Source organism: Felis catus, chromosome B4, assembly GCF_018350175.1.
Source record: "Felis catus isolate Fca126 chromosome B4, F.catus_Fca126_mat1.0, whole genome shotgun sequence".
NCBI classification, from domain to species: domain Eukaryota; kingdom Metazoa; phylum Chordata; class Mammalia; order Carnivora; family Felidae; genus Felis; species Felis catus.
The window spans coordinates 141,048,969-141,070,541 of NC_058374.1; the positions used below are offsets into that span (position 1 = coordinate 141,048,969).

Sequence of the window (21,573 nt, forward strand, 5' to 3'; positions counted from 1 at the left end):
AGGCAAGAACCTCTTTGACCTCGGCCACAGCAACTTCTTACTCAACACATCTCCGGAGGCAAGGGAAACAAAAGCAAAAATGAACTACTGGGACCTCATCAAGATAAAAGCTTCTGTACAGCGAAGGAAACAATCAGCAAAACTAAAAGGCAACCGATGGAATGGGAAAAGATATTTGCAAATGACATATCAGATAAAGAGTTAGTATCCAAAATCGAAAAAGAACTTATCAAACTCAACACCCAAAAATGAAATAATCCAGTGAAGAAATGGGCAGAAGACATAAATAGACACTTTTCCAAAAAAGACATCTAGATGGCCAACCGGCACATGAAAACATGCTCCACGTCACTCATCATCAGGGAAATACAAATCAAAACCACAATGAGATACCACCTCACACCTGTCAGAATGGCTAACATTACCAACTCAGGCAACAACAGATGTTGGCGAGGATGCGGACAAAGAGGATCTCTTTTGTGTTGTTGGTGGGAATGCAAGTTGGTGCAGCCACTCTGGAAAATAGTAGGGAGGTTCCTCAAAAAACTAAAAATAGAGCTACCTTACAACCCAGCAACTGCACTACTAGGCATTTATCCACAGGATACAGGTGAGCTGTTTCAAAGGGCCACATGCACCCCATGTTTATAGCAGTGCTATCAACAATAGCCAAAGTATGGAAAGAGCCCAAATGTCCATCGGTGGATGAATGGATAAAGAAGATGTGGTATATATATATATATACAATGGAGTATTACTCGGCAATCAAAAAGAATGAAATCTTGCCATTTGCAACTACGTGGATGGAACTGGAGGGTATTATGCTAAGTGAAATTAGTCAGAGAAAGACAAAAATCATATGACTTCACTCCTATGAAGACTTTAATAAGAGACAAAACAGATGAACATAAGTGAAAGGAAACAAAAATAATATAAAAACAGGGAGGGGGACAAAGCATAAGAGACTCATAAATATGGAGAACAAACAGAGGGTTACTGGTGGGGGTATGGGAGGGGGGATGGGCTAAATGGGTAAGGGGCATTAAGGAATCTACTCCTGAAATCACTGTTTCACTATATGCTAATTTGGATGTAAATTTTAAAAAGTAAAAAATAAAATTAAGAAAATGAATAAATAAAAAATAAAGTCCTTCACAGAAACATTTAAAAAAAAAGAAAAAACTCTTTACATATTAAGCTGAACTCAGTGTCACAGCATTTCCGAGTCCCTGTAACTTTGTGAGGAGAGCACCTTGGAAGGGCTACCGAACACATAGACCAGTCACTACTCAGTCTGTCCCAGTCCCTGTAGATTCTCGAGTTACCTGCGCTGATGCTCAGACAGCCACAGCCGGAAGAGCTGAGACCCAGGGAGTGAGACCCAATGAGCTGACCCCATGCACCTGAGACCCGAGGAGATGAGACCCGAGGGGCCGAGACCTCTCTTGCACGGGGTCCCTGGTCCCCGGCGCTCAGGAAGGTGAGCGAGTGTTTCCCCAAATGACAACAGCCACCCGCAGGCTCAACCCCGGGGGGAATGCCACTCTTCCTGCTCTCACTAAGGTCAGAGTCTGACAGAAAGACTTCAGCTTTTCCACGTGTCCCGAGAAAAGTAAACCGTGTGTAGCTGGCACCGTTAGACCCACGTGAGGTTTTCAGGAGATGCTTCTGGAAGCTGGGCAGACAGATGGTTTGCCCTCTTCCTGGGGAGATAATGGTTTGTTTTACAAATGTGCTCAGGCCAGGAGCCGTGGGGGACAGAGCAGAGTGCACACAAGGCACGTGGCAAAGAGCGAATTCTGAGCCACTGGACGCCCGTCTTGTCATTTCAGACAAACACCCTTCACACGAGCAGCGGTTTCTTCCAGGGGTGTAGACACGAAGCCAGGACCCACATCCTTGGCCCCGGTGTATGCGTGCTCACGATGACAGCACTTGACAACGTGCAAGGCGCCGAGACCGGGAAAGGGAGTGAGAGCGCACCGACCTCGCCTCCTGTGTCGGAGCATGGAAGCTGGGGTCTCCCTGCCCGGGGGGCCCACCTGCCGGGTGACTGACCCGAGCCGGGGCCTGGACGATGTGAGGGAGGGCTGACCGCACTCTCACTGGCAGCGTCGATCGATCTCAATCAGTCAACGATCAGTCCAAATGTACGATTTTCCACTTAAATACATAAACGCGCGTAGTGTGTGAAGATACGCTTATTCATCCCTTAAAAACACACGTACACGTGAACGCACGCACATGTGCGCCTGTGTAGCGATGTCCGCAGCCCGTGCACGTGTGTGTGTGTGTACCCGGCATGCATTTGTCGATCCTTCTCATGAGTTCCAGGTCGTTTGAATCCCACTTTGTTGAGATGTGCTGATAAAAAATAAAACTCACCCATTTTAAGAGTACTGTTTCATGGGTTTGCCGGATGTGCCCCCCCCCCCGTACCCGCATCTCCCGAGCCCATCCCGTGACGCCAGCCGGCCACGGGCCAGCTCTGTCACCATCGTGGGATTTTAAGACAAACAGACGTGACAGGACGCCCTCTGCGTCTGCTTCTCTCGCTCAGCGTGTTTGCAGAGAGCCTGCGGCCCATGCTCCATTCTGAGTGGTTGCCTGTCGGGCCACACGCTCCCTGTTCAGAAGAGAAACGCACGGCGCCCAGCCCCGGCCGCATGGCACGTGAGCACTGGAGCGCGAGCTGAGCCCTGTGGGACGTGGGTCTCCTCTCTCCTTGTGCACAGCAGCAGTTACCACAGTCTCTTGTGAAGTGTCTGTTCACACGTTTCGATCTTGCCTTTAAAACTGCGATGTTTGAGTTAGACCCGGTCTTCCTATTCTGGACAAAAGTCTTTCCCGAGATGTACGGATGACCGTTTGCCGCTACTTTGTGGCTCGCTTTGTCCTTTTCTTGATGGTAACTTTCTCTTGAGTTTTTTATTTGTTTTGAGAGAGAGAGAGAAAATGGGGGAGGGCCGGAGAGAGAGAGAGAATCCCGAGCAGTTTCCATGCGGTCAGCACAGAGCCTGATGTGGGGCTCAGACTCGTGAAACCGTGAGCCCGTGACCTGAGCCCAAAGAGTCGGACGCTTAACGGACTGAGCCCCCCGGGTGCCCCTCGATGGTAACTTTCAAATAGGGAATGTTTTTAATTTGGACCAAGTACAATTCATTGATTTTTTTTTCTTTCGTGGCTTATGTGTTTTTATCTGTGTGAGAGATGCCCGCCAGCCAGGCCCTGGGCCCCCCGTCCTACCCCCACCCCCACGGACCAGAGCGTGTGTGTTCACTCTGGACTGTTCACGGCCCCACCCTCTCACCTCCCCTGGACTAACCAGGTGCGTTGCAAGTTTTTCTTGACCTTGTAACACTAGCTCAGAATCATATATATTTATGGGCACCCGGGTGGCATCCAACTTTGGCTTAGGTCATGATCTCGCGGTCCATGAGTTCGAGCCCCGCGTGGGGCTCTGTGCTGACAGCTCAGAGCCTGGAGCCTGCTTCCAATTCTGTGTCTCCCTCTCTCTGCCCCTCCCCTACTCCCATTCCTTCTCTCTCTCTCTCTCATAAACGTTTTTATTTAAAAAAAGAATTTCATATATTTAACAATCCTGCTGTTGACTAAAACTGCATTATCCTGGGAGGCCCACTCATCAGCGGCAGCAGGGCACCCACAATGACCTGGGGGAGGGAGTGGGGTCACAGGACAGTTTGCATTTCAGTCATGCTGCCGTTGGACCGCGTGCGGCTGCCCTGCTTGCCAACAGGCCCCTGAGGTTTCCAGGGTGGTGCCCACCGGCCGGCAGGGCCTCGTGGCCAGGAGGGGCCGTGGAAGCAGCGATCCTGCAGAGGTGAGGGATTCTCTGCTCCGCCGGAAGGGGGACATGGGACAGGGGGCGGGGGGGGGCTGCCTCGGTGAAGGGCCTCCCGGTGGGCACGCTCTCCCCACGACGCCCGAGCGTGCCAGGTCTAGAGGCACCCACGTTGCCGGGTGCCCCGAAGCTTGCTCTGGGCAGGCTCCCGGGGCCCCATGGACGGGGGGTGTCGGGCAAGCGGTCTCGAGCTGACTGGCCGGCTGGGCCTCGCCCATCGCCCGGCTGTCTCAGAAGCACGAGGCTCCAGGGAGCCGGCCCCCACTTAACCAAGTAACTCAGCTTTTCCCAGGGGCTACCACCGGGCACCAACCAGACCCGCCCTCGGGGCGCCCCCGCGTCTCCCTGGTCCTGGGGTCACCAAGGGGCCCACGGGCCCCACCCTCCTGCTCTTCAGAGGCCAGACTTCCAACACACAGCAGTTAAGTGTCTCTGTTTTGTTCTAATTGGGAGTCAGCAGAAGATTCAGAGATTCACTTGTATTCGTGGCATCAATAATTCGATACAAAAAGAGAAGAAGAGAATTCGCAATCCACACATGCAGACCTGGCTACAGCTCATTACTCGTGATAACGAAAGAAGCTCTTAATTAGGAATCCACCGTTCTATTTTAAGGACAGGGTGGGTGTGGGACGTGACCCCCGTGCTCTCGATACGACAACCTTACAAAGATATAACTTTGGTAGGAAACACACCAAAAAAATTAACAGGAATGAGCTCTGCGCAGTCAAGCTATGGATGATTTATTTTTAATTTTCTTCTTAGTGTCTTTCAGTGTTTTCCAGCCCCTCTCTAACAAGCTTTTTTTTTTTTTCAGTTTTACAACAAAAGCATGTTTTCAAATCAGGGACAAGTCAAAGTTGAGGTCTACCAACTAAAAATATCCTCAGCCCGGTGACACTGCTAACCTCCTGGCCAGCACTTGGCCGGTGGAACATTCGAAAGCGGAAGGGTCCCCGAGTTGGGGTCCCGTGTGCTCCTGCCGGATTTCAGCGCGTGCGAGGACTGAGCTCCCGCTGCTCCGGCCCTGCTGACCCACCCCCCGGGCCTGGTGGGAATTCAGCTGCCGCCCCAGGACTTGGAAGTCCACCCGGGAAGCGAAGGGGCCGGGGGTGAAGGGCACTGCTGTGCTCTGAGCGCCCGCCCCCCCTCCCCAAAGGCGTATGTTGACGCGCTGTCCCCCTCTGTGGCCCCCAAAACAATCGGTCCCCTTCCACCTCCGGAGGACACGGCTAGGAGGCAGCCTCACCCGATGGCGGGACTGTGGCGCCGTGGTCTTGGGATTCCCCGCCTCCAGAAGATGGGAATGAACTCGTCTGTGTGAGCCCCTGTCCATGGTGCCTTTGCTACAGACGTCCCGATGGGCTGAGACACATGAGGACCGCTTTCCAAGTCCCCTTTGGTGCCCACACTCTGTTCACAAACGGAACCAGGCTCTCGGGGGCCCGTAACCTGCCCTCACTGCCGACACCACCCCCCCAACACTCAGAGCCACGTGGCCACCGTCTCATGAAGCTCCATGGTGACGTCTGCGGGGACACGGCTACACCACTGTGCCAGGCTGCCCGCCAGGAGGTCCACGGGAAACGTGCTGGCCAAGAGCGCCACGTGAGGGTCCCACGCTCAGATCTGGACGGGTCCGCTGCGGAGGCTGGGACTGCTGGTCCCGAGCAGAAAGAAGCAGGGTGGGAACCCTGAGAGCCCAGCACGCTGCGCCCGAGGTGCGTCTCCCGCTCCCTGGAGCCCTGACCGCAGGCCCAGGAGAAGATGCACGTCTCCCTGAGCCAAATGTGCCGCCAGAACCCTTCCTGCGGACCCCGATCCCATTTCACACCCAGACGCCGCGTTTTGAGAACTGATGTAGGAAGGGGGCCTGCCCACAGACGTGGACGCTCGTGGTCCCCGTCTGCCATGCTGACAGGCCCCTCCCTCGAGGACACCCTCTGAGGCAGAGACAGCTGGCCCCAGGAGCCACCGGGCACGGGCCGGGGAGTGGGGCGGCCACAGGGGGTCTCTGAGCAGGACACAGTGGCCGCATGCGTGAGGAAATCGCCCCAAGAGCGAGTGCGTGGACGCAGACTCCAGCCCACGTGCAGACAGCTAAGGGGACCCTGGGCCTGCAGGAAATCCAGGCGGTGACGGGGCGGAGACCCTAAGGAACGCGGCACAAGGGTGCCCTGTGTGAGCGTCTGGGGCGAGAACTTCAATAGCCTGGGCCCCGGGAGGCCCCACGGATGGGCCCCACGAACAAGACCCACAGACAGGCTCCGCCAGGCAGGCCCCGGGGGTTCTGTCGGGGGAGGGGACGTGCTGCCCTAAAGAACAGGGAAGAGAAGCCTGGAAACCCCGACGCGCCTCCAGGGCCCTCCTGCTGCAGGAATCTCACTGGAGCCATCAGCCCGCGGGGCCCTCGGTGGCCCCAGGGGAGGCGCTGCACTCACTGTCCCCCCGCCCGCCACCTGCTTGTTGGGTGCCCCCCCCCACCCTCGCAGCTCAGGGGACAGGCAGCCCTCTGTTGACCGTGGCGCGCAGGAGACCTTGGGGGGCAGCCGCGGCCGGCACCCTCATGGTTAACGCGCGACACCCCTCCCCCGCAGGGCTCCCTGTTCCCTCCCTTCCCGCAAAGGCCCACCGTGTCTCTGGAGCCCTTGGTCTGTGGTCTGCAAGGCACCACACGCCCACCTTACGTTCTGCCAAGGAGGCCACGTCCCCCTCACCCCACCCCTGCGCTGTGGCACACGGACGCGTCTCTGCCCCCCTCCTCCATCAGACAGCTGCCCTGTGAGGCACTGCCATCAGACCCACACACCCTCTGTGGCCTCCTGGCCCCCGGACCACCCCCACCCGGAGGAGACCCCAGTTCTGGGCTCTGCCTCCAGCCTCGGAGGAAGGGGCATCCACGGGAACCTCCCACCCCAGACCCCATACACCGCGTGGGCCACTCACCCTCCGCCCCCACAGCTGGACGCCCCGTCCCAACCCTGGCCACACCTGAGCTGGCCCGGAGTCACTGACACTGAGCCGCGAGGGGCTCATCTCCCGGGGGAGGCAGAGGGCAGACAGTCAAAAAGTCCCACTACGCCCTGGGCAGGGAGGCTGGCGGGTCCCACGGGAACACCTGGGGAAGGGGACATGGGGCCACGTGGGCGGGGTTCCTCCTGCCCCCCAGGCTCCACCGGGCCCACCAAGGAGCTGGCCCTCGGGGCACGTGGTCGGTCCTCCCTGTGCCCCGGGGCCGGGGGGGCCGTGGATGTGAGCCCTCTCCCCTTATCAAAGCTTCAAGGAGGAATTCACTTTTCATTGTTAAATTCCCTTTCGAGGCGAAGTCAATCAACAGGAATCAGGTCTGCTCTCTGGCCCCATGAGTCCCCACTGGGCTTCCTGTGGGTGATGCACTGTGTCCCCGCGGTCCTTCCGTGGGACCCACGTCGGCTCCGTGGGCTTTTTGCCCGGCCCGGGGGCTGGGATGCCCACACCCAGCGCTCACAGGCCTCAGAAGGGACACGTGCAATAGACACACGGCCACCTGCAAGGCCCCACCTGACAGACGTGAGAGGCCCCGCAGCTCCTGACGCTCAGCATCTCAGTCGAATCACTGTGGCCCCAGCCCCGCGGAGGCCCCCGGCCTCTCCTCAATGCCCACAACCCGATGCCCACACCCGCTGGACCTTTCCAGGTCTTGGGACCCCGGAAATCGGGGACTCTGAGCTGACATGCCCGTCCAGTCTGACAGACCCGTCCCCAGCGGAAAGCCCTTTCCGTTCCGGATCTTTCTGCGCACAACAGGCTATGCCCACGAGGAGGATGGAGACCGGAAGCCGAGCGAGGGAGCGGAAGAGGGGAGGCCCAGCGCCTATTTGAATCGACCCTATTTCTGTGCAGCACCTGGGCCTGTGCCTCAGGCCGCCGTCCCACCCCCCCCCCACCAAAGCTGTGGGGTCACTGACCTCCTGGTGGGATGCTGGGTGCTGCTTGGGGGACAGCAGGGACCGGTGTGTGTTCCTTCACTGGGGCCCCCGTGACAAAGCACTGCAGGACTTTCGATGACAGACCTCCCTCCTCTCGCGGTTCTGGAGGCCAGAGGCCGAGATCCAGGTGTGTGGGGGGCTGGTACCTCCCGAGGCTTCTGTTTGCCATGTAGACACCGTCCGTCCTGTTTCCTCACGGGGTCGTCCCTGTGTGTGTGTGCCCTGACCTCCTCTTCTCATAGGGACACCCACCACATTGGATCAGGGTCGCCTATGACCTCATTTCACCTACATCCCCCCCATAAAGACCCCATCTCCCTACACTGTCACCCTGAGGTCCTGCGATGCCACCATTCCGATTGAGGCCACTGTTGAACCTGGGACAGGTTTAGGATCCGAGAGCAGGAAGGAGGAAGAAAGGCACGGGCCACTTCTGCGGATCTAACACATGTCCTCCCGCCCAGCACTGACCTCGCAGTTAGGACCCTGAGGCCCTCGCTGAGGTGACACGGTGCCCAAGGCACACCGGGCCCTGTCTCCACAGCTCGTTCTCGGCCCGGAGACCAGGGAGGGGGGCCGGCGAGGGGGAGCCCCCACCCACACACTCAGGCCCGGACGGCGGTGGGGAGCCGCTCCCCCAGACCACAGGGACAGCGCCTTTCAGGGAATCCCAGCGTCCCCCCAACAAGGGACGGCAGACTCTACACAAGGCAGCGTCTCACCTCCTCCCGGACCCCAAAATCCCCTGAAGGGGCAGGAAGCCCCAGTGCGGAGCGGAAGAGACGGCCGGCAGGCAGTGGCTCACACCCGTGGCTGCCGTGGTGGTCGGGGTCCACCGAGCTGCTGTGGGATTTCTCCCAGACCAGAGCGACAGCATCCATGGGAGGTCAGCGTGCCGGCCCAGCTGCCCCATGTGGACGCCCACCCCCGACCTGATCCAGCCTCGTGGCCGCCCAGTGTGGACATTCACACCGAACCTGATCCAGCCTCGTGGTCCGGTTTGTTGCCAAGCAGAAGTGACCTCTTTAATAGACGCGTCTTCCAGAACCTTCCGCCGTTCCCAATAACTCTGGAGAAGAGGCCCCTCCCATTTTCAAGGCCTGTTGTTTATGTAAACAAAGTGGTTAATTAGACAGTTTGTTGAGCTATTTAAAATGCATTCTGCTTTAAAATAACAAGCAATAACAATTAAAAATCACAGCATTTTTAATACCAACGGATTCTTCCATCAAATTCTTAGAAAAATGAGTTCATATGAGTTATTAATACGCCTGCTCTAATTTCATTCGTAAGTAAATGCATCTCCGTCCACACTGACTGGTGGGAAGTTTGCAGAACAGGAACTGCTCCACATTTGGAGAAAAATCAGGGGCCACAGGGATATGGACATGGATGGCCCCTGGCGACCCGGGGAGTGATCTGGGGGAAGGTGCGATCAGAGCCTCCTGGATGGGCACCATTCTGTTCCGGCAAACACCCCAGCTCAGGCCCAACCACAACTAGCAACCAAAGGGAGAAAGAAGGACACTTCTCTGAAGCCCTTGACCGGGGCTGGGTGGGGGAGCAGCCCTCGAACCCTGCAGGCCACGGCCAGGCTGCGGTACGGGGACGGGCACACCTGCACGAGATTACCAGCCCAGACTCCTCGGGACCCTGTGGGCTAGCGGCCCCTGTGAAGACGGCACAGAAGACCCCACTTGTAAGAGCCGCGTCCCTCCAGCCTCCTGGTGACGTGGGACCAGGGCAAGTGGCCTGGTGACTCTCCATGCGAGAACACATGTGCTGGGAGCAGAAAGGCCCGCACCCCACCGAGCCTGCGGGTCCAGGAGAGGGCGAGGGCCCCCGGTGGACCAGCGGTCCCACTTCTGGGCCTGCTGGGGACGCACCGCCAGCTGACCGTGGTCCCGGGAAGGCCCGGAGGACGCTGCGGTGACCACCATGATGTGAGGGTGGGGGGTTGGGTGCTGTGACTGCGTTCGGCTCCCTGACAGCAGCCGGGGGTCCTGTCAGCCAGCAGCGGAAGGACAGGGGCCACCACGGGCCAGGCAGCAGGTGGGAGGGGCAGCCACTCCTGACCCACAGACACCCACCAGATGCCCCTGAACCCGCAGCCCCCGGGCAGGAGGGCTGAGCGGACAACAGCGTGTCGCTCGCTCCTCCCACAAAAGGAGGCCGAGGGTGAGGCCAGGAGGCCGAGGACCCTGCCCAGGAGGAGCCACCACCCCCACTCAGTGCCTGCACCTGGATCCAGTCTCCAGCCCCAGAACCACAGACAGAGGGCGCAAGGGGCTGGATGCCGCCACCACCATCAGAGCAATGACCCCGTCCGCCCCAGGTGGCCTCTGGACGCTGACCTGGGGAGGAACACCCTGTGCCCCAATAGAGCCAACAGGCCCCAAAAGGTGGCCGTCCACGTCCCAGGCACGTCCTCCATGGAGCCCGGGGCGCACACGACGAGCCTGTTCCTGCCCAGACGGGGGGCTTTGAGGGCTGCTCGTGGCTGCGGTGTGGACGGCTCCCACACCCTGTTCCCAGAGCTGCAGCCCTGAGGACGGTCTCCACCCTCCACTTGGCGGATATCCGTGGGCCCACCCTTTTGTTAGCAGCACCCCACAATGGTTCTTGACCTGTGGGCAAGACAGGGTGGAACATTCCAGAACTTGTCTCCCTCAACCAGGTGAGAGGGAGACAGACACACAGACACAGACACAGAACCAAAAGTAGTGCTCTGTCCCAGGGATGGCGGACCAGCCCCCAGCGTATGGACCTGAGCAATGCAGGGGAGGGGCTTCCTGCAAACAGAATGTTCCGGTAGCCCAGTGGCCCTCCAGGCACAGGGTCTTGAGGCCCTGGTCGTGAGGCCTGGTCGTGAGGCCCCCTCGGCACCTGCTGCAGAACTTGTCCAGCGTCCATCTCTGCTGGTGGCACGCGGGGACTCCAAGTGGAAGCCAGTGGCCACGTCCTGGGCCCTGGGCTCACGCCCGACCCTCCAGCCCCCGCTTCCTTCCTAACGCCCCGCCCATCCCTGCTCCCTGCAGAGGAAATGCCGTCTGGGAGAACATTTCTGAGCCATCTGCTCTGATTCTTCCCTCCAGCGTGGCTCTTGCACCCGTGTCATTAGCCACGCCTGGTAGCCACCTCTGGGGAAAACAGATGGTAAAACCCAGGATCTCCCACCGTGACCACGTGTACCCACGGGAAGGCGAGATGAGCCCTCTGCACGATTCAGGGTGTGGGAGGAGCAGCCAAGGCATTTGCAGGTCACAGGTGACCCGGGGTGGTCTGGCTGGTTCTGCCCAGAGGTCAGAGGAGGAGCGGATCCCCCAGACCGTGCAGCCTAACAGGCGATGGTGACAGGCGATGGTTACTGTCCTAGCTAGGCGGATACTGACCGAGCTCCCCCCCCATGTCAGGCTCTGAGCTGGCCAGGGCCCTGGCATGGGCAAAAGAAAGCTCCAGCCTGGGATCTTGGCTCCCTGACAGTGGGAACCACACCCTAGCTCCCACCGCACAAGGGGTCTAGAATCCGTGACATCGGCTCCTGCCCCGGGACCCCCTCCTGCAGTGCCCGGGGGGCTGCCCCCGCAGAGGGAGAGGTCTTCCTGCTGGTCCACTGAGTGCCACCTAGCACCCAAGCATCTCTGGGCAGTGACAAAGCAGGGGATGGGGCTTGCTCACCCCCCCACCCCTGGGTGCATGGGCAAGGGGCAAAGCCATGCCCTCCCCTCCCCATAGCACCTGGCCTCTTACCTGTGCACAGCATCCCCTGCGATCGTGGTCAGGTCCTTGACTGAGCGCCCCCCTCAGCAGGCTCCACAGGAGACCCCAGGACCCACACACAGGCTCCTGCATAGATATAGGAAAGCAACAGAAAGAACTGCATGTCTCAGACTTGAGTTAAGGAAAGGAAACATGTCAGAAAATGAATGAATGAATAAGGGCAAATTAAAACTTTTCTCTTCCTTATTCTTCACTGATCTAACAGATAAGAGTTTGTTCAAAAACATAATAGTATTCACATATCAACCCATGTGGACACCACGTTAACAAAATGAGGAATGAAAATCATTCAATCATTTCAAAAGATGCAGAAAAAGCATTTGACTAAATTCAACATCCACTTATGATAAAAACTCTCAACAAAGTGAGCATAGAGGGAACGTACCTCAACATAATAAAGGCCACATACGACAAGCCCACAGCTCGCAGCATGCTCAGTGGGGAAAAGCTGAAAGCTTTTAGTCCCTCAAAGACCAGGAACAGGACAAGGATGTCCACTCTCACCACTTCATTCAACATAGTACTGGAAATCCTAACCATAGCAATCAGACAAGAAAAAGAAATAAGAGACATCCAAATTGGAAAGGAGGAAGTAAACTGTCATTATTTGTAGATGACATGATACTATATATAGAAACCTCTAAAGTCTCCACCAAACAGGGGCTCCTTGGTGGTTCAGTCAGCTAAGCGTCCAACTTCAACTCAGGTGACGATCTCACGATTTGTGAGTTCAAGCCCCACGTCGGGCTCTGTGCTCCAGCTCAGAGCCTGGAGCCTGCTTTGGGTTCTGTGTGTGTATCTCTCTCTCTGCCTCCTCTGCTTGGACTCTGTCTCTCTCCCTCTCTCTCTAAAAAATAAATAAACAGTAAAAAAAAATTTTTTTAAGAAAATGTTTAAAAAAAAAAAAAAGACTGTACCAAACAATTGCAAGAACTGATACACAAATTCAGTAAAGTCACAGGATACAAAATCAACAGACAGAAATCTGTTGCATTTCTATACACTAACAATAAGCTATCAGAATGAGAAATTAAGAAAGCAATCTCCTTTACAATTGTATCAGAAAGATTTAAACATCTAGGAATAAATTTAACCAAGGAGGTGAAACACCAGTGCATTGAAAACTATAAGACACTGATGAAAGAAATTTTAAAAGACACGAAAAAATGGAAAGATATTCCACGCTCATGAGTTGGAAGAATTCATTGTGTTAAAATGTCCATACTACCCAAAGCAACCTACAGATTCCATGTGATCCCTATCAAAATTCCAATGGCAGTTTTCACAGAAATAGAACAAATAATTCTAAAATTCATATGAAACCACAAAAGACTCCAAACAGTCAAACAAATCTTGGGAAAGAACAAAGTTGAGGCACCATGATCCCTGGTTTCAAACTATATTATAGATTATAGTAATCAAAATTTGTGGGATTAGCACAAAACAGACACACAGATCAATGGAACAGAATAGAAAACCCAGAAGTAAACCATGCACATACGGTCAATTACTTTATAATAAAGGGGGAAAGAATATACAGCAGGGAAAAGACAGTCTTTTCAACAAATTGTGTTGGGAAAGCTGGGCGGCCACATGCAAAAGAAGGAAACCGGACTACTTTCTCACACCGGACACACAAATTAAACCAAAATGGATTCAAGACTTGAAAGTAAGACTTGGAACCATAAACTCCTAGAGGAAAACACAGGCAGTGAGCTCTCCGACATCGGCCTTGGTGATGATTTTTTGGATCTGACTTCGAAAGTAAAGACAACAGTGTAAAAACGAACAAGTGGGACCACATCAAACTAAAAAGCTTCTGCACAGCAAAGGAAACCATCGGCAAAATGGAAAGGCAGCCTGTGGAACGGAAGCAAATATTTGCAAACATACCTGATAAGGACTAACATCCAAAATATATAAGGAACTCCTATGACTCAAAAGCCAAAAAATACACAATCTGGTGTAAAAGTAGGCAGAAGACATGAACAGACATCTCTCCAAAGAAGACATCCAGACGGCCAGCAGACACGTGAAAAGATGCTCAACCTCACTGCTCATCAGGGAAATGCCAACCCAAAGCACGACTCACCTCACACCTGTCAGGATGGCCAGCGTCAAAAAGCCAAGAAACTAATATGTTATATGTCGGTTATGTCTCAGTAAGTGAAGCAGTAACAACATGTTTGATGATTAGAGCTTATGGATGAGGAGCAGGGGGAGGGACTGGGAGCGCCCCCCCCCCCCCCGCCGTGAGGCACTTGCACCGTCCCCGCAGCGGGAAGGTGCTAATCAAAGGGGATTGGCGCTAGTTATGAACGGATACCGCAAACTCCAGGGCAACCACTAAAAGGTTAAAAAAACAAAACGGAAGAGGTAATAATAGACATGCTGAGAGAGGAGAGAAAATGGAATCATGCAAACGCTCAGTTAACAGCAAAGAAGGCGGAGGAAGACCAGACCACCAAGAAAGTTACAAAGAGCAAAGAACGATGAACGTCAAACAGGAACCAATGTGCAGGGTGCTAATCCAACTGTATCAGTGGTCACCATATTTGTTTGAGAGAGAGAGAGAGAAAGAGAGAGAGAGAGAGAGAGAGAATCCCAAGAAGGTTCTGTGCTGTCAGTGCAGAGCCCGACATGGGGCTCAATCCCATGAACAGTGAGATCATGACCTGAGGCGAAGCTGAGAGTTGGACGTTGAACCCACGGAGCCACTCAGGCGCCCAGTACTCACTTTGAACATCAGTGGTACAAGGACACCAGCAAAAAGACAGAGACTGTCAGAGCAGGCAAAAAGAAAAACAAGACCCAACTATACGTTGTATCAAGCAACTCACGTCACACACGAAGGCCAGGTGGATACGGGCAAAGGGACAGAGAAGGACGCGCTGCCCCAACACCGACCACGAAACACCAGAGTCGCCTCATCCCCACACCGAGCAGGTTTAAGGGCAGGGGACGTCCTCACGATGGAGACGGGCATTACGTGCTGCTGACGGGATCCAGGAAGACCCAGCCATCCTTAATGTGCACCTGGCAAGAGAGCCCCACGACCCCCACCCCCCCACACACACCAGGTCAGGTCTCCCCCTCCCTCGGCACTGCCGTCTACACCACAGGCACACTGTCCGCCTGGCACTCATCCCCAGTGCCCTGAGATGTGGGACCTCCCCCACCACCAGCCCAGCTTTGCTCCCATCACCTCCCAGGTGGCTTCCCTGACCGCCCCCTCACATGCTCCTGCCTGGAGCCCCTGACTGTGCTCTGGCTTCTCCAGAGTCCCCACCAGGCGGCAGCGGTCACAGGTGAAGGCCTCCAGCGGCCCAGGTAACAGGAGCCAGCAGGAGGCTGGAGCTCTCACCCAGAAAGGACGCAGCAAGAGAGGTCAGCCAGGGCTGCCGCTCTGGGGACCCCCAACCCCAGCCTGGGGCAATGACCCTCCAGAGGAGGGGCCTCCGATGAGCTCATCTGCCCTGGCACAGGAGCGCAGACCCCTTCCCTGAGCCGAGGCTCGGGCAGGTGGGGAGGGCATCAGCATCGGGACATGGAGCACCAGCCCCTGAAGGCGCCGAGATGAGCCCAGCGGGAGACCCAGGCTGAGCCACCATCTCTGGGTGCCCCCGCCTGCCGCACGGCCTGCTGCTCCGTGCCCCTGGACTGGGTGGAGACCACGCCTGGCCCCACGACTGACCCACGGGACGCCCAGCCTCCTGGCCCGGGTGACCCCGCAACTGTGAGAGGGGCGGGCGAGTGGCAGCCACGGCGTGGAGGGGGGAGGGCAGAGGCTCATCAGAGCAGAAAAGGGTTGGGGGTCTGTCCCCCGCAACACGGGGGCCACTCGTGTTCTCTTCCTGGTAACCGACAGGCAGGGCCGACTCAGGGTCTCTCTGAAGAGCTGAACTGACCCGATTGAAACCTCCAACCCCACAAGTGCGTGGCTTTCAACTCATGGTCACTGGCAAATAAGCTGGTGGGACATTCACACTTGGGGGCTTTGCAGAGCGGAGCCGCCACGAAGATGCGCAGATTCGGGCCAACTGCTCACATAGGTAGCAGGAAGGTGAGGTTCGGTCTGATGCCTGAACTTTGACAAAGACTGGTTTTCAAATATGTGTTGTGGAAGCAGCGGCAATCGTGAAGTAGCCTCACTCAGGAGGGCAGGGGAGGGGTGGAGGAGGGGAGGGGAGAGGAGGGGTGGGGGAGGAGGGGGCAGGGGAGGGGAGGGGTGGGGTGGGGCCGGGCGGGGAGGGCAGGGGAAGGGAGGGGCGGGGGAGGGCAAGGGAGGGGAGGAGAGGGGAGGGGAGGGGAGGGGTGGCGGAGGGGAGGGGTGGGGGAGGGGAGGGGAAGGGAGGGGTGGAGAAGGAGGAGCGATCCTCACATCCGCAGCCCTGCAGAAAACCCTGGAAGGGCCTGTGTGCAAGCAGGCAAGGTCATGGACGGGAGGCTCTGGACTCTGCTGTTAGAGGGCCAGCATCGAATTCGCAGTGTCTGCAGGTGCGTGAGAAGTTGGAGACAGGGCCCCGGGAAGCTCACTCACGGTGCAATTTTGGGGCCGTGTCTGGGGTCCCGACAAACAGCACAGATACAAGCCCCTTCCCAGGAGAGACGCAGGAGTGAGTACATTAGCCCAGCTCCCGCTTCCCTCCAGAGCCCCCCAACCCCCGGGGAAGGGGCAAGTTGGAACACGGCCCCCTCCCCACCACCCCCTCCATGGGAGGGAAACGGTCCTGCAAAGGGTGGGGGTCTGGGCTGCTCCGTGACCTCCCAGGGTTGACTGGAGCCGGGCTGGTGCTCGGTGGGGTCCACGCCCCACCCCCAATAAGGGAACAGCTTTGGGATGATACCGGCTGGGGGGACACCCCACCGGGGGACGGCGCATCCTTCCCTAAACACCTGAAATGAGGTGACTGCTGGACCTCGGTCTGGATGGTCCGAAGGCTTAGAAGCAGCCCAGAGCCCTGCCAACAAAGGCCCTGGGGCCCCAGCTGCCTCAGACCCCCCTTCTGGTGGAGACCACGGGGCGAGAGCAGCATAAATAATCACGTCGCTCCTGGTGCCCACATGTCCTTATAATTAGCCGTTCTAGAACATAAATAAATTGAAATGTGTACTTTGTCAGAGTCCAAGCTCTCCTGTCCCGAAAAGAAGCAGGCGTGTGCACATTTTAGAGCAGCGTCTGAGGGAAGCTTTGCCACCCAAATCGAGAGATTTGTGTCCCCGTGTTCAGGCCAAAACTGGGGGTGGGGGTTACAATGGTCCAGCTCCTCCCCACACTGGGCTGCAGGCAGGTGGGAGGGTCCAGGCCCAGAGCCTTGCGGACCCCACCAGCACGTCACCTTCACCAAATGCCCAGCTGCAGGCCTTCCGGAACATTCTTTCCCATCCCTCCCCTACCAGCACGTGCGAAAGGCAAGCTACGCAGGCCCTGCGGGGGCCTCACCTGTCAGTCCTCAGGCCCCCGCAGACCCATTCCGCCGGCAGCTCCTGGGGACCAGCCCAGAGAGAACCTCAGCTGCTCCCCTTTGTTCCTCTGCCCGGAGCAGGAGCAGGAGCAGGACGGCGTTCGAGGCGCGGAGACGCGTGCAAAGGAGGATCTGGTAAAAAACACAGTGAAACTCGGGCATTAACGGATGAACTGGTCACAGATGACAGTCCTATTCGAAAGACAGTGACTCCCTTGTTCATGTGTTTACTTAATTTTAAGTAAGGCTCCCCAAATCCCTAAATCAACAGTGGGTTCTGCAAACTGTTGCGTAAGACTGGAGCGCTGAGCCCTGGGAATGGCCATCGCGCACAACAGCGGTCGCACAGCGCCACCTGCCGGGGGCCGAGGGCACAGCCCCCCTCGCGCTCCGCGACCCCGCGCGGCCACAAAGGGAACCAAGAGCCGCAGGGCCGCTGTAATTCAAGAAATTCTTACACGAGTGTCTGGAATTCACCGGCTGCTTTTTAAGGAGAAGACCTCCATCTGAATAGGGATTTCTGGGTTCCGCAGAATTTGGATCCAACGGCCACGGGAGAGGCTGTGCGTGGGCATCGGAGGCTCGCCTGAGGCTGTCGTCGGAACCCGACTGAACGCAGGCCCCCGCCACCGGGGCTCCCACGCGGGACCGGAGCCCCCCAGGCCCCGGGGCCCCATGCGTGCTGCTGCTTTGCAAAAGCCCCAGGGAATCAGCACCTGCCTCTGGCTTGTGCAGCTCTAAGACCGGGCCTGCTCAGCTGCTCCCCAAAGACGGGCAAAGGGCCCGGGCCGCGGGGCTGCCCTCTCTCTGTGCGGTGCCTCCTTCTGCCCCCTGCGCTCTTCCCTCTGGTCCTGCCCGCCTCTGAGCCTCTAGTGAGTGCAGGGCCCCGAGCAAGGGGCTTTGGGGGCCTGAGAGGAGGGGTTCGTGGAGATGGGGCTTTTCCCTCCGATTCCTGACGTGCCTGGACACGAGGCCTCTGGGGCACGCCCAGGACTTCCTGAGATCTGTGAACGGGAAGGACTAGACCAGTGGCCGGACACTCTTCCTTCCTCCCGTCAGTTTTCAGAATCCAGGGGCAGCCCCGGTTCCAGTAAATGGCTCTTTGTCTCCTTTCAGGAAATTGCGTCAAGGACGGCGGTAACAGGGCGGCTCGGAAGGAGCGCCCTGTAGGGTCTCAAGAGATGAGTCGATGTTGGCGCTGGAGGTGATGGGGAATGTTGAAGCATTTCCCAATCCGCCCCTCCCTCCACCCACCCATTTACCCCCTCCCTCCACCCAACCATTCACCCCTCCCTCCACCCAACCATTCACCCCTCCCTCCACCCAACCATTCACCCCTCCATCTATCCACCCGCCCATCCGTCCAAATATCCATCCATTCACCCCTCCCTCCACCCATCCATTCACCCCTCCCTCCACCCATCCTTTCACCCCTCCCTCCACCCATCCTTTCACCCCTCCCTCCACCCATCCATTCACCCCTCCCTCCACCCATCTATTCACCCCTCCCTCCACCCAACCATTCACCCCTCCATCTATCCACCCGCCCATCCGTCCAAATATCCATCCGTCCGTCCACTCGCCTCTCCTTCCATCCATCCGCTACTGGGCCATCCAGCCACTTATTCGTCTATCCGTCTACCTACCTATCCGTGCATATATTCCAAAGACACCACAAAGTGAGCACTCACCATGGGATGCGTCCTCCGCAGGGTGTGAGTTTCGAATGACAAATAGGGCCCAGGGGCACTCGGTGCTTACGCATGGGGTTCGAGGCTCAGGGCCTGGAGTCAAGAGGTCCCAACTCAAATCGTCACTTGCTGTCAGAGGACTGGCCTAGGCAGGTGACCCGACTTCTCTGAGCCCCAAGGCCACTCCTCCAAATGGGAACAGGAGGACCTACCTCTGAGAATCACCGAGAGGATTTCGGGAGATCGCGCAAGGCTCAGTGTGGCAGTAGAGATGTCCCCAGGTGGGTCATATCAAGCCACACTCAGCCTTCTCGTCTGCTGGCCCGTCTCCCCTGTCTCTGCTCGCCAACGCCCCCCCCCCACCAGTCTTGGCCTGGCCTGGCCTCACGTCTCTGACCGACAAAGGAGATGACAGTGAGTGTGGCTGAGCAAGGAGAGAACACTGGGTCTCACCTCCTTTTCAACCCTCAGCTTGAGTAGGCCCCACCGCAAGATGTCTCTGCCCCCCACGCCCTCCCCTGCGGGCGTCTCTGAGTTTCCCTGACACGGGGGAGGACAAAGCAGGGATAACGGGGACAGTGGCAAGAAGGGGAGTCACGTGAGGCCGCAGGCGCGGGGTTCGGCCCAGTGACCACTACCCCCCGGGTCCTCTGACGGGGCCAGAGGCAGGTCTCACGGGATGCACGGTCTCGTGGTGCGTGCGGGACACAAGGGAGTGCCGAGGGGGGCGGGAGGCAAAGGGACCCCGAATCCCGCAGCACCCCAAAACAGACCCTCTGGGTGAGCAAGCGGTGGGCTGCCTGACTGTGCGCATCGTGCGGCCTCAGGCAGGGACCGGGTCGCGGGGCCGTAGCAGGGGACCCGTGCTGGGCCGCAGCCGCCTTCCGGCCAGATCCGCGAACACCGCTCAGTCTGCTCCTCATGTCTCGTTGCCAAGTGCGGGACGGCCTCCCCAGGCACAGAGCGAGCTGACCGCTGCCGGCCATCCCCGCATCCTCGCGATCTGACGGGACACGCGTATCATCCCCTCGGCTTCAGACTCGCGGGCGTGGGGGTCACACCACACTCCCCGCACCTCCCGGTCCGTAAGTGGGAGACCCGGAATTTGGATCCACGTCATGACAGCACGCAGCCCGGCACCCCCGGGAGTGCCACCACCGGCTCCCAGCCCTCCCGCGACGCAGCCCCCTCTGCCTGGAGGCTGGTCTCCTCCTTCAGGGCCAGCTCGGAGCGCACCTTGCCCGCCGGGACCGGCCTGGCGAGGAGAATGTGCAGTGACGACGCCCTTGCCTTGAACCCGGACCCAGCCCTGGGGAGGATTCGCCCTTCAGAGAGTGCTGTTTACAAATCTGCCCTTCTTGTGGCTTTCTCCGGCCACTGCCCTGGGGTGGGGGGTAGTCGCTCCAGGGTCCGGTCTGGGCTCTGCAACCTGCTTGCTGGCTTTCTGAATGAAGGAACCAGCGAATCGACAAATCGACGAGTGATTCAGGAGCATCAGTGCCCATGGCCGAGTCTGCTTGTCGGCTCTCTGAAAGCCGGAGACACGAAGCGAGAGGGGAGGTGAGCCACCAGTCGGCCTCAGTTGTCCAGCCTGGTGTCCACGGGGCTTCGTGCCCCAGGAGGACCCAAGCTTGGTTGAATGGCCCCAGGCGTCCCCCAGCCCTTGACCGCCGGCACCGGGAGGCAGAGCCTACGAGGAAAGGGCCACATCTCCGGGTGGCCCGGTGCTTTGCTTTAGGAGACAGAGAGGTGCCTGAGCCATCTGTGTTTCTCCTCTGCGTTAAAGGCTTTATGGGGGAAGGGGGGGAGAGGGTTCCAGGCCCAAGTCCCACGTGGAGATGATGTGGGGCCCCAGGAGCCCTGGGAGCAGCCCCGGACCCACTGACAATCTCCTGCGCCCCCAGTTGGCACCTTTGGCTCTGAGCAGCCCTGCCTGACAGGCCCCCAGGATGTTGGACAAACGCTACTCACATCTCTTTACCCCCCAGACTCTGCGATTCGGTGCCTTTACTTACAATCACTGGGTTTTATTTTTCTCCTCTGTGATTGTTTTTCTCAAAATCTCCCTTATATGGCACCCTATTAAAAAGTAATTCAAATGAGGGGCGCCTGGGTGACTCAGTCAGTTAAGCGTCTGACATCGACTCAGGTCATGATCTCACGGCTCGTGAGTTCGAGCTCCGTGTTGGGCTCTGTGCTGACAGCTCGGGGCCTGGAGCCTGTTTCAGATTCTGTCTCCCTCTCTCTCTGCCTCTCCCCTGCTTGTGCTCTCTCTCCATCTTTCAAAAAATGAATAAATGTTAAAAAAATTTTTTTAATTTTTTTAATTAACTCAAATGAATCAAAGGCCTAAACGTAAGAGTTAAAACTATAAAAGTCTTAAAAGAAAACACAGAAGTGAAGAAAGCCCCTCGACGTTGGATTTGCGCCGATTTCTTGGATGAGACACCAAAAACACAAGCAACAAGAGAAAAAAGAGGTGAACTGGGCAAACTTGCCGCTTGTGCTGAAGGAACCACCAAGAGTGAAAAGGCAACCCAAGGAACAGGAGAAAGGATCTGCGTATCTTCTATCTGATGAGGGTGTGGTATCCTGAATATGTAAAGAGCTCTCACAACTGAACAAGAACAAACAACCCAGTTCAAAATGGGCAAAGGAGGGGCACCCGGGGGGCTCAGTTGGTCGAGCATCTGATTCTTGATTTCAGCTCAGGTCATGATCTCACAGTTTGCAAGTCTGAGCCCCGCTTGGGGCTCTGTGCTGACACCTTGAGGAGCCTGCTTGGGATTCTCTCTCTCTCCCTCTCA

At 57.3% G+C, this 21,573-nt stretch overlaps 1 protein-coding gene across 5 annotated transcripts; it reads right to left on the reverse strand.

Annotated features, from left to right (window-relative positions):
* Positions 1-4,637: 4,637 nt before the first annotated feature.
* On the reverse strand, positions 4,638-18,297 carry LOC109501870 (transcription initiation factor TFIID subunit 4-like). 5 transcript variants are annotated; one of them, XR_006601214.1, is made up of 6 exons: positions 17,534-18,297; positions 17,054-17,207; positions 14,451-14,646; positions 11,996-12,142; positions 11,581-11,676; positions 4,638-8,930 (listed from the first exon to the last, which is right to left on the reverse strand). XR_006601214.1 is itself a non-coding variant. In XM_045062535.1 (6 exons), exons 5-6 carry the CDS (start codon positions 11,591-11,593, stop codon positions 9,196-9,198), a joined length of 1,275 nt encoding a protein of 424 aa, XP_044918470.1. In that variant the 5' UTR covers positions 11,594-11,676; positions 11,996-12,142; positions 14,451-14,646; positions 17,054-17,207; positions 17,534-18,297; the 3' UTR covers positions 8,938-9,195. The 5 variants fall into 5 exon arrangements, 3 of the variants coding, with proteins under 3 accessions (XP_044918470.1, XP_044918471.1, XP_044918472.1); XM_045062535.1 differs by lacking the exon at positions 4,638-8,930 and adding an exon at positions 8,938-10,457; XR_006601215.1 differs by lacking the exons at positions 11,996-12,142; positions 14,451-14,646.
* Positions 18,298-21,573: the final 3,276 nt, after the last annotated feature.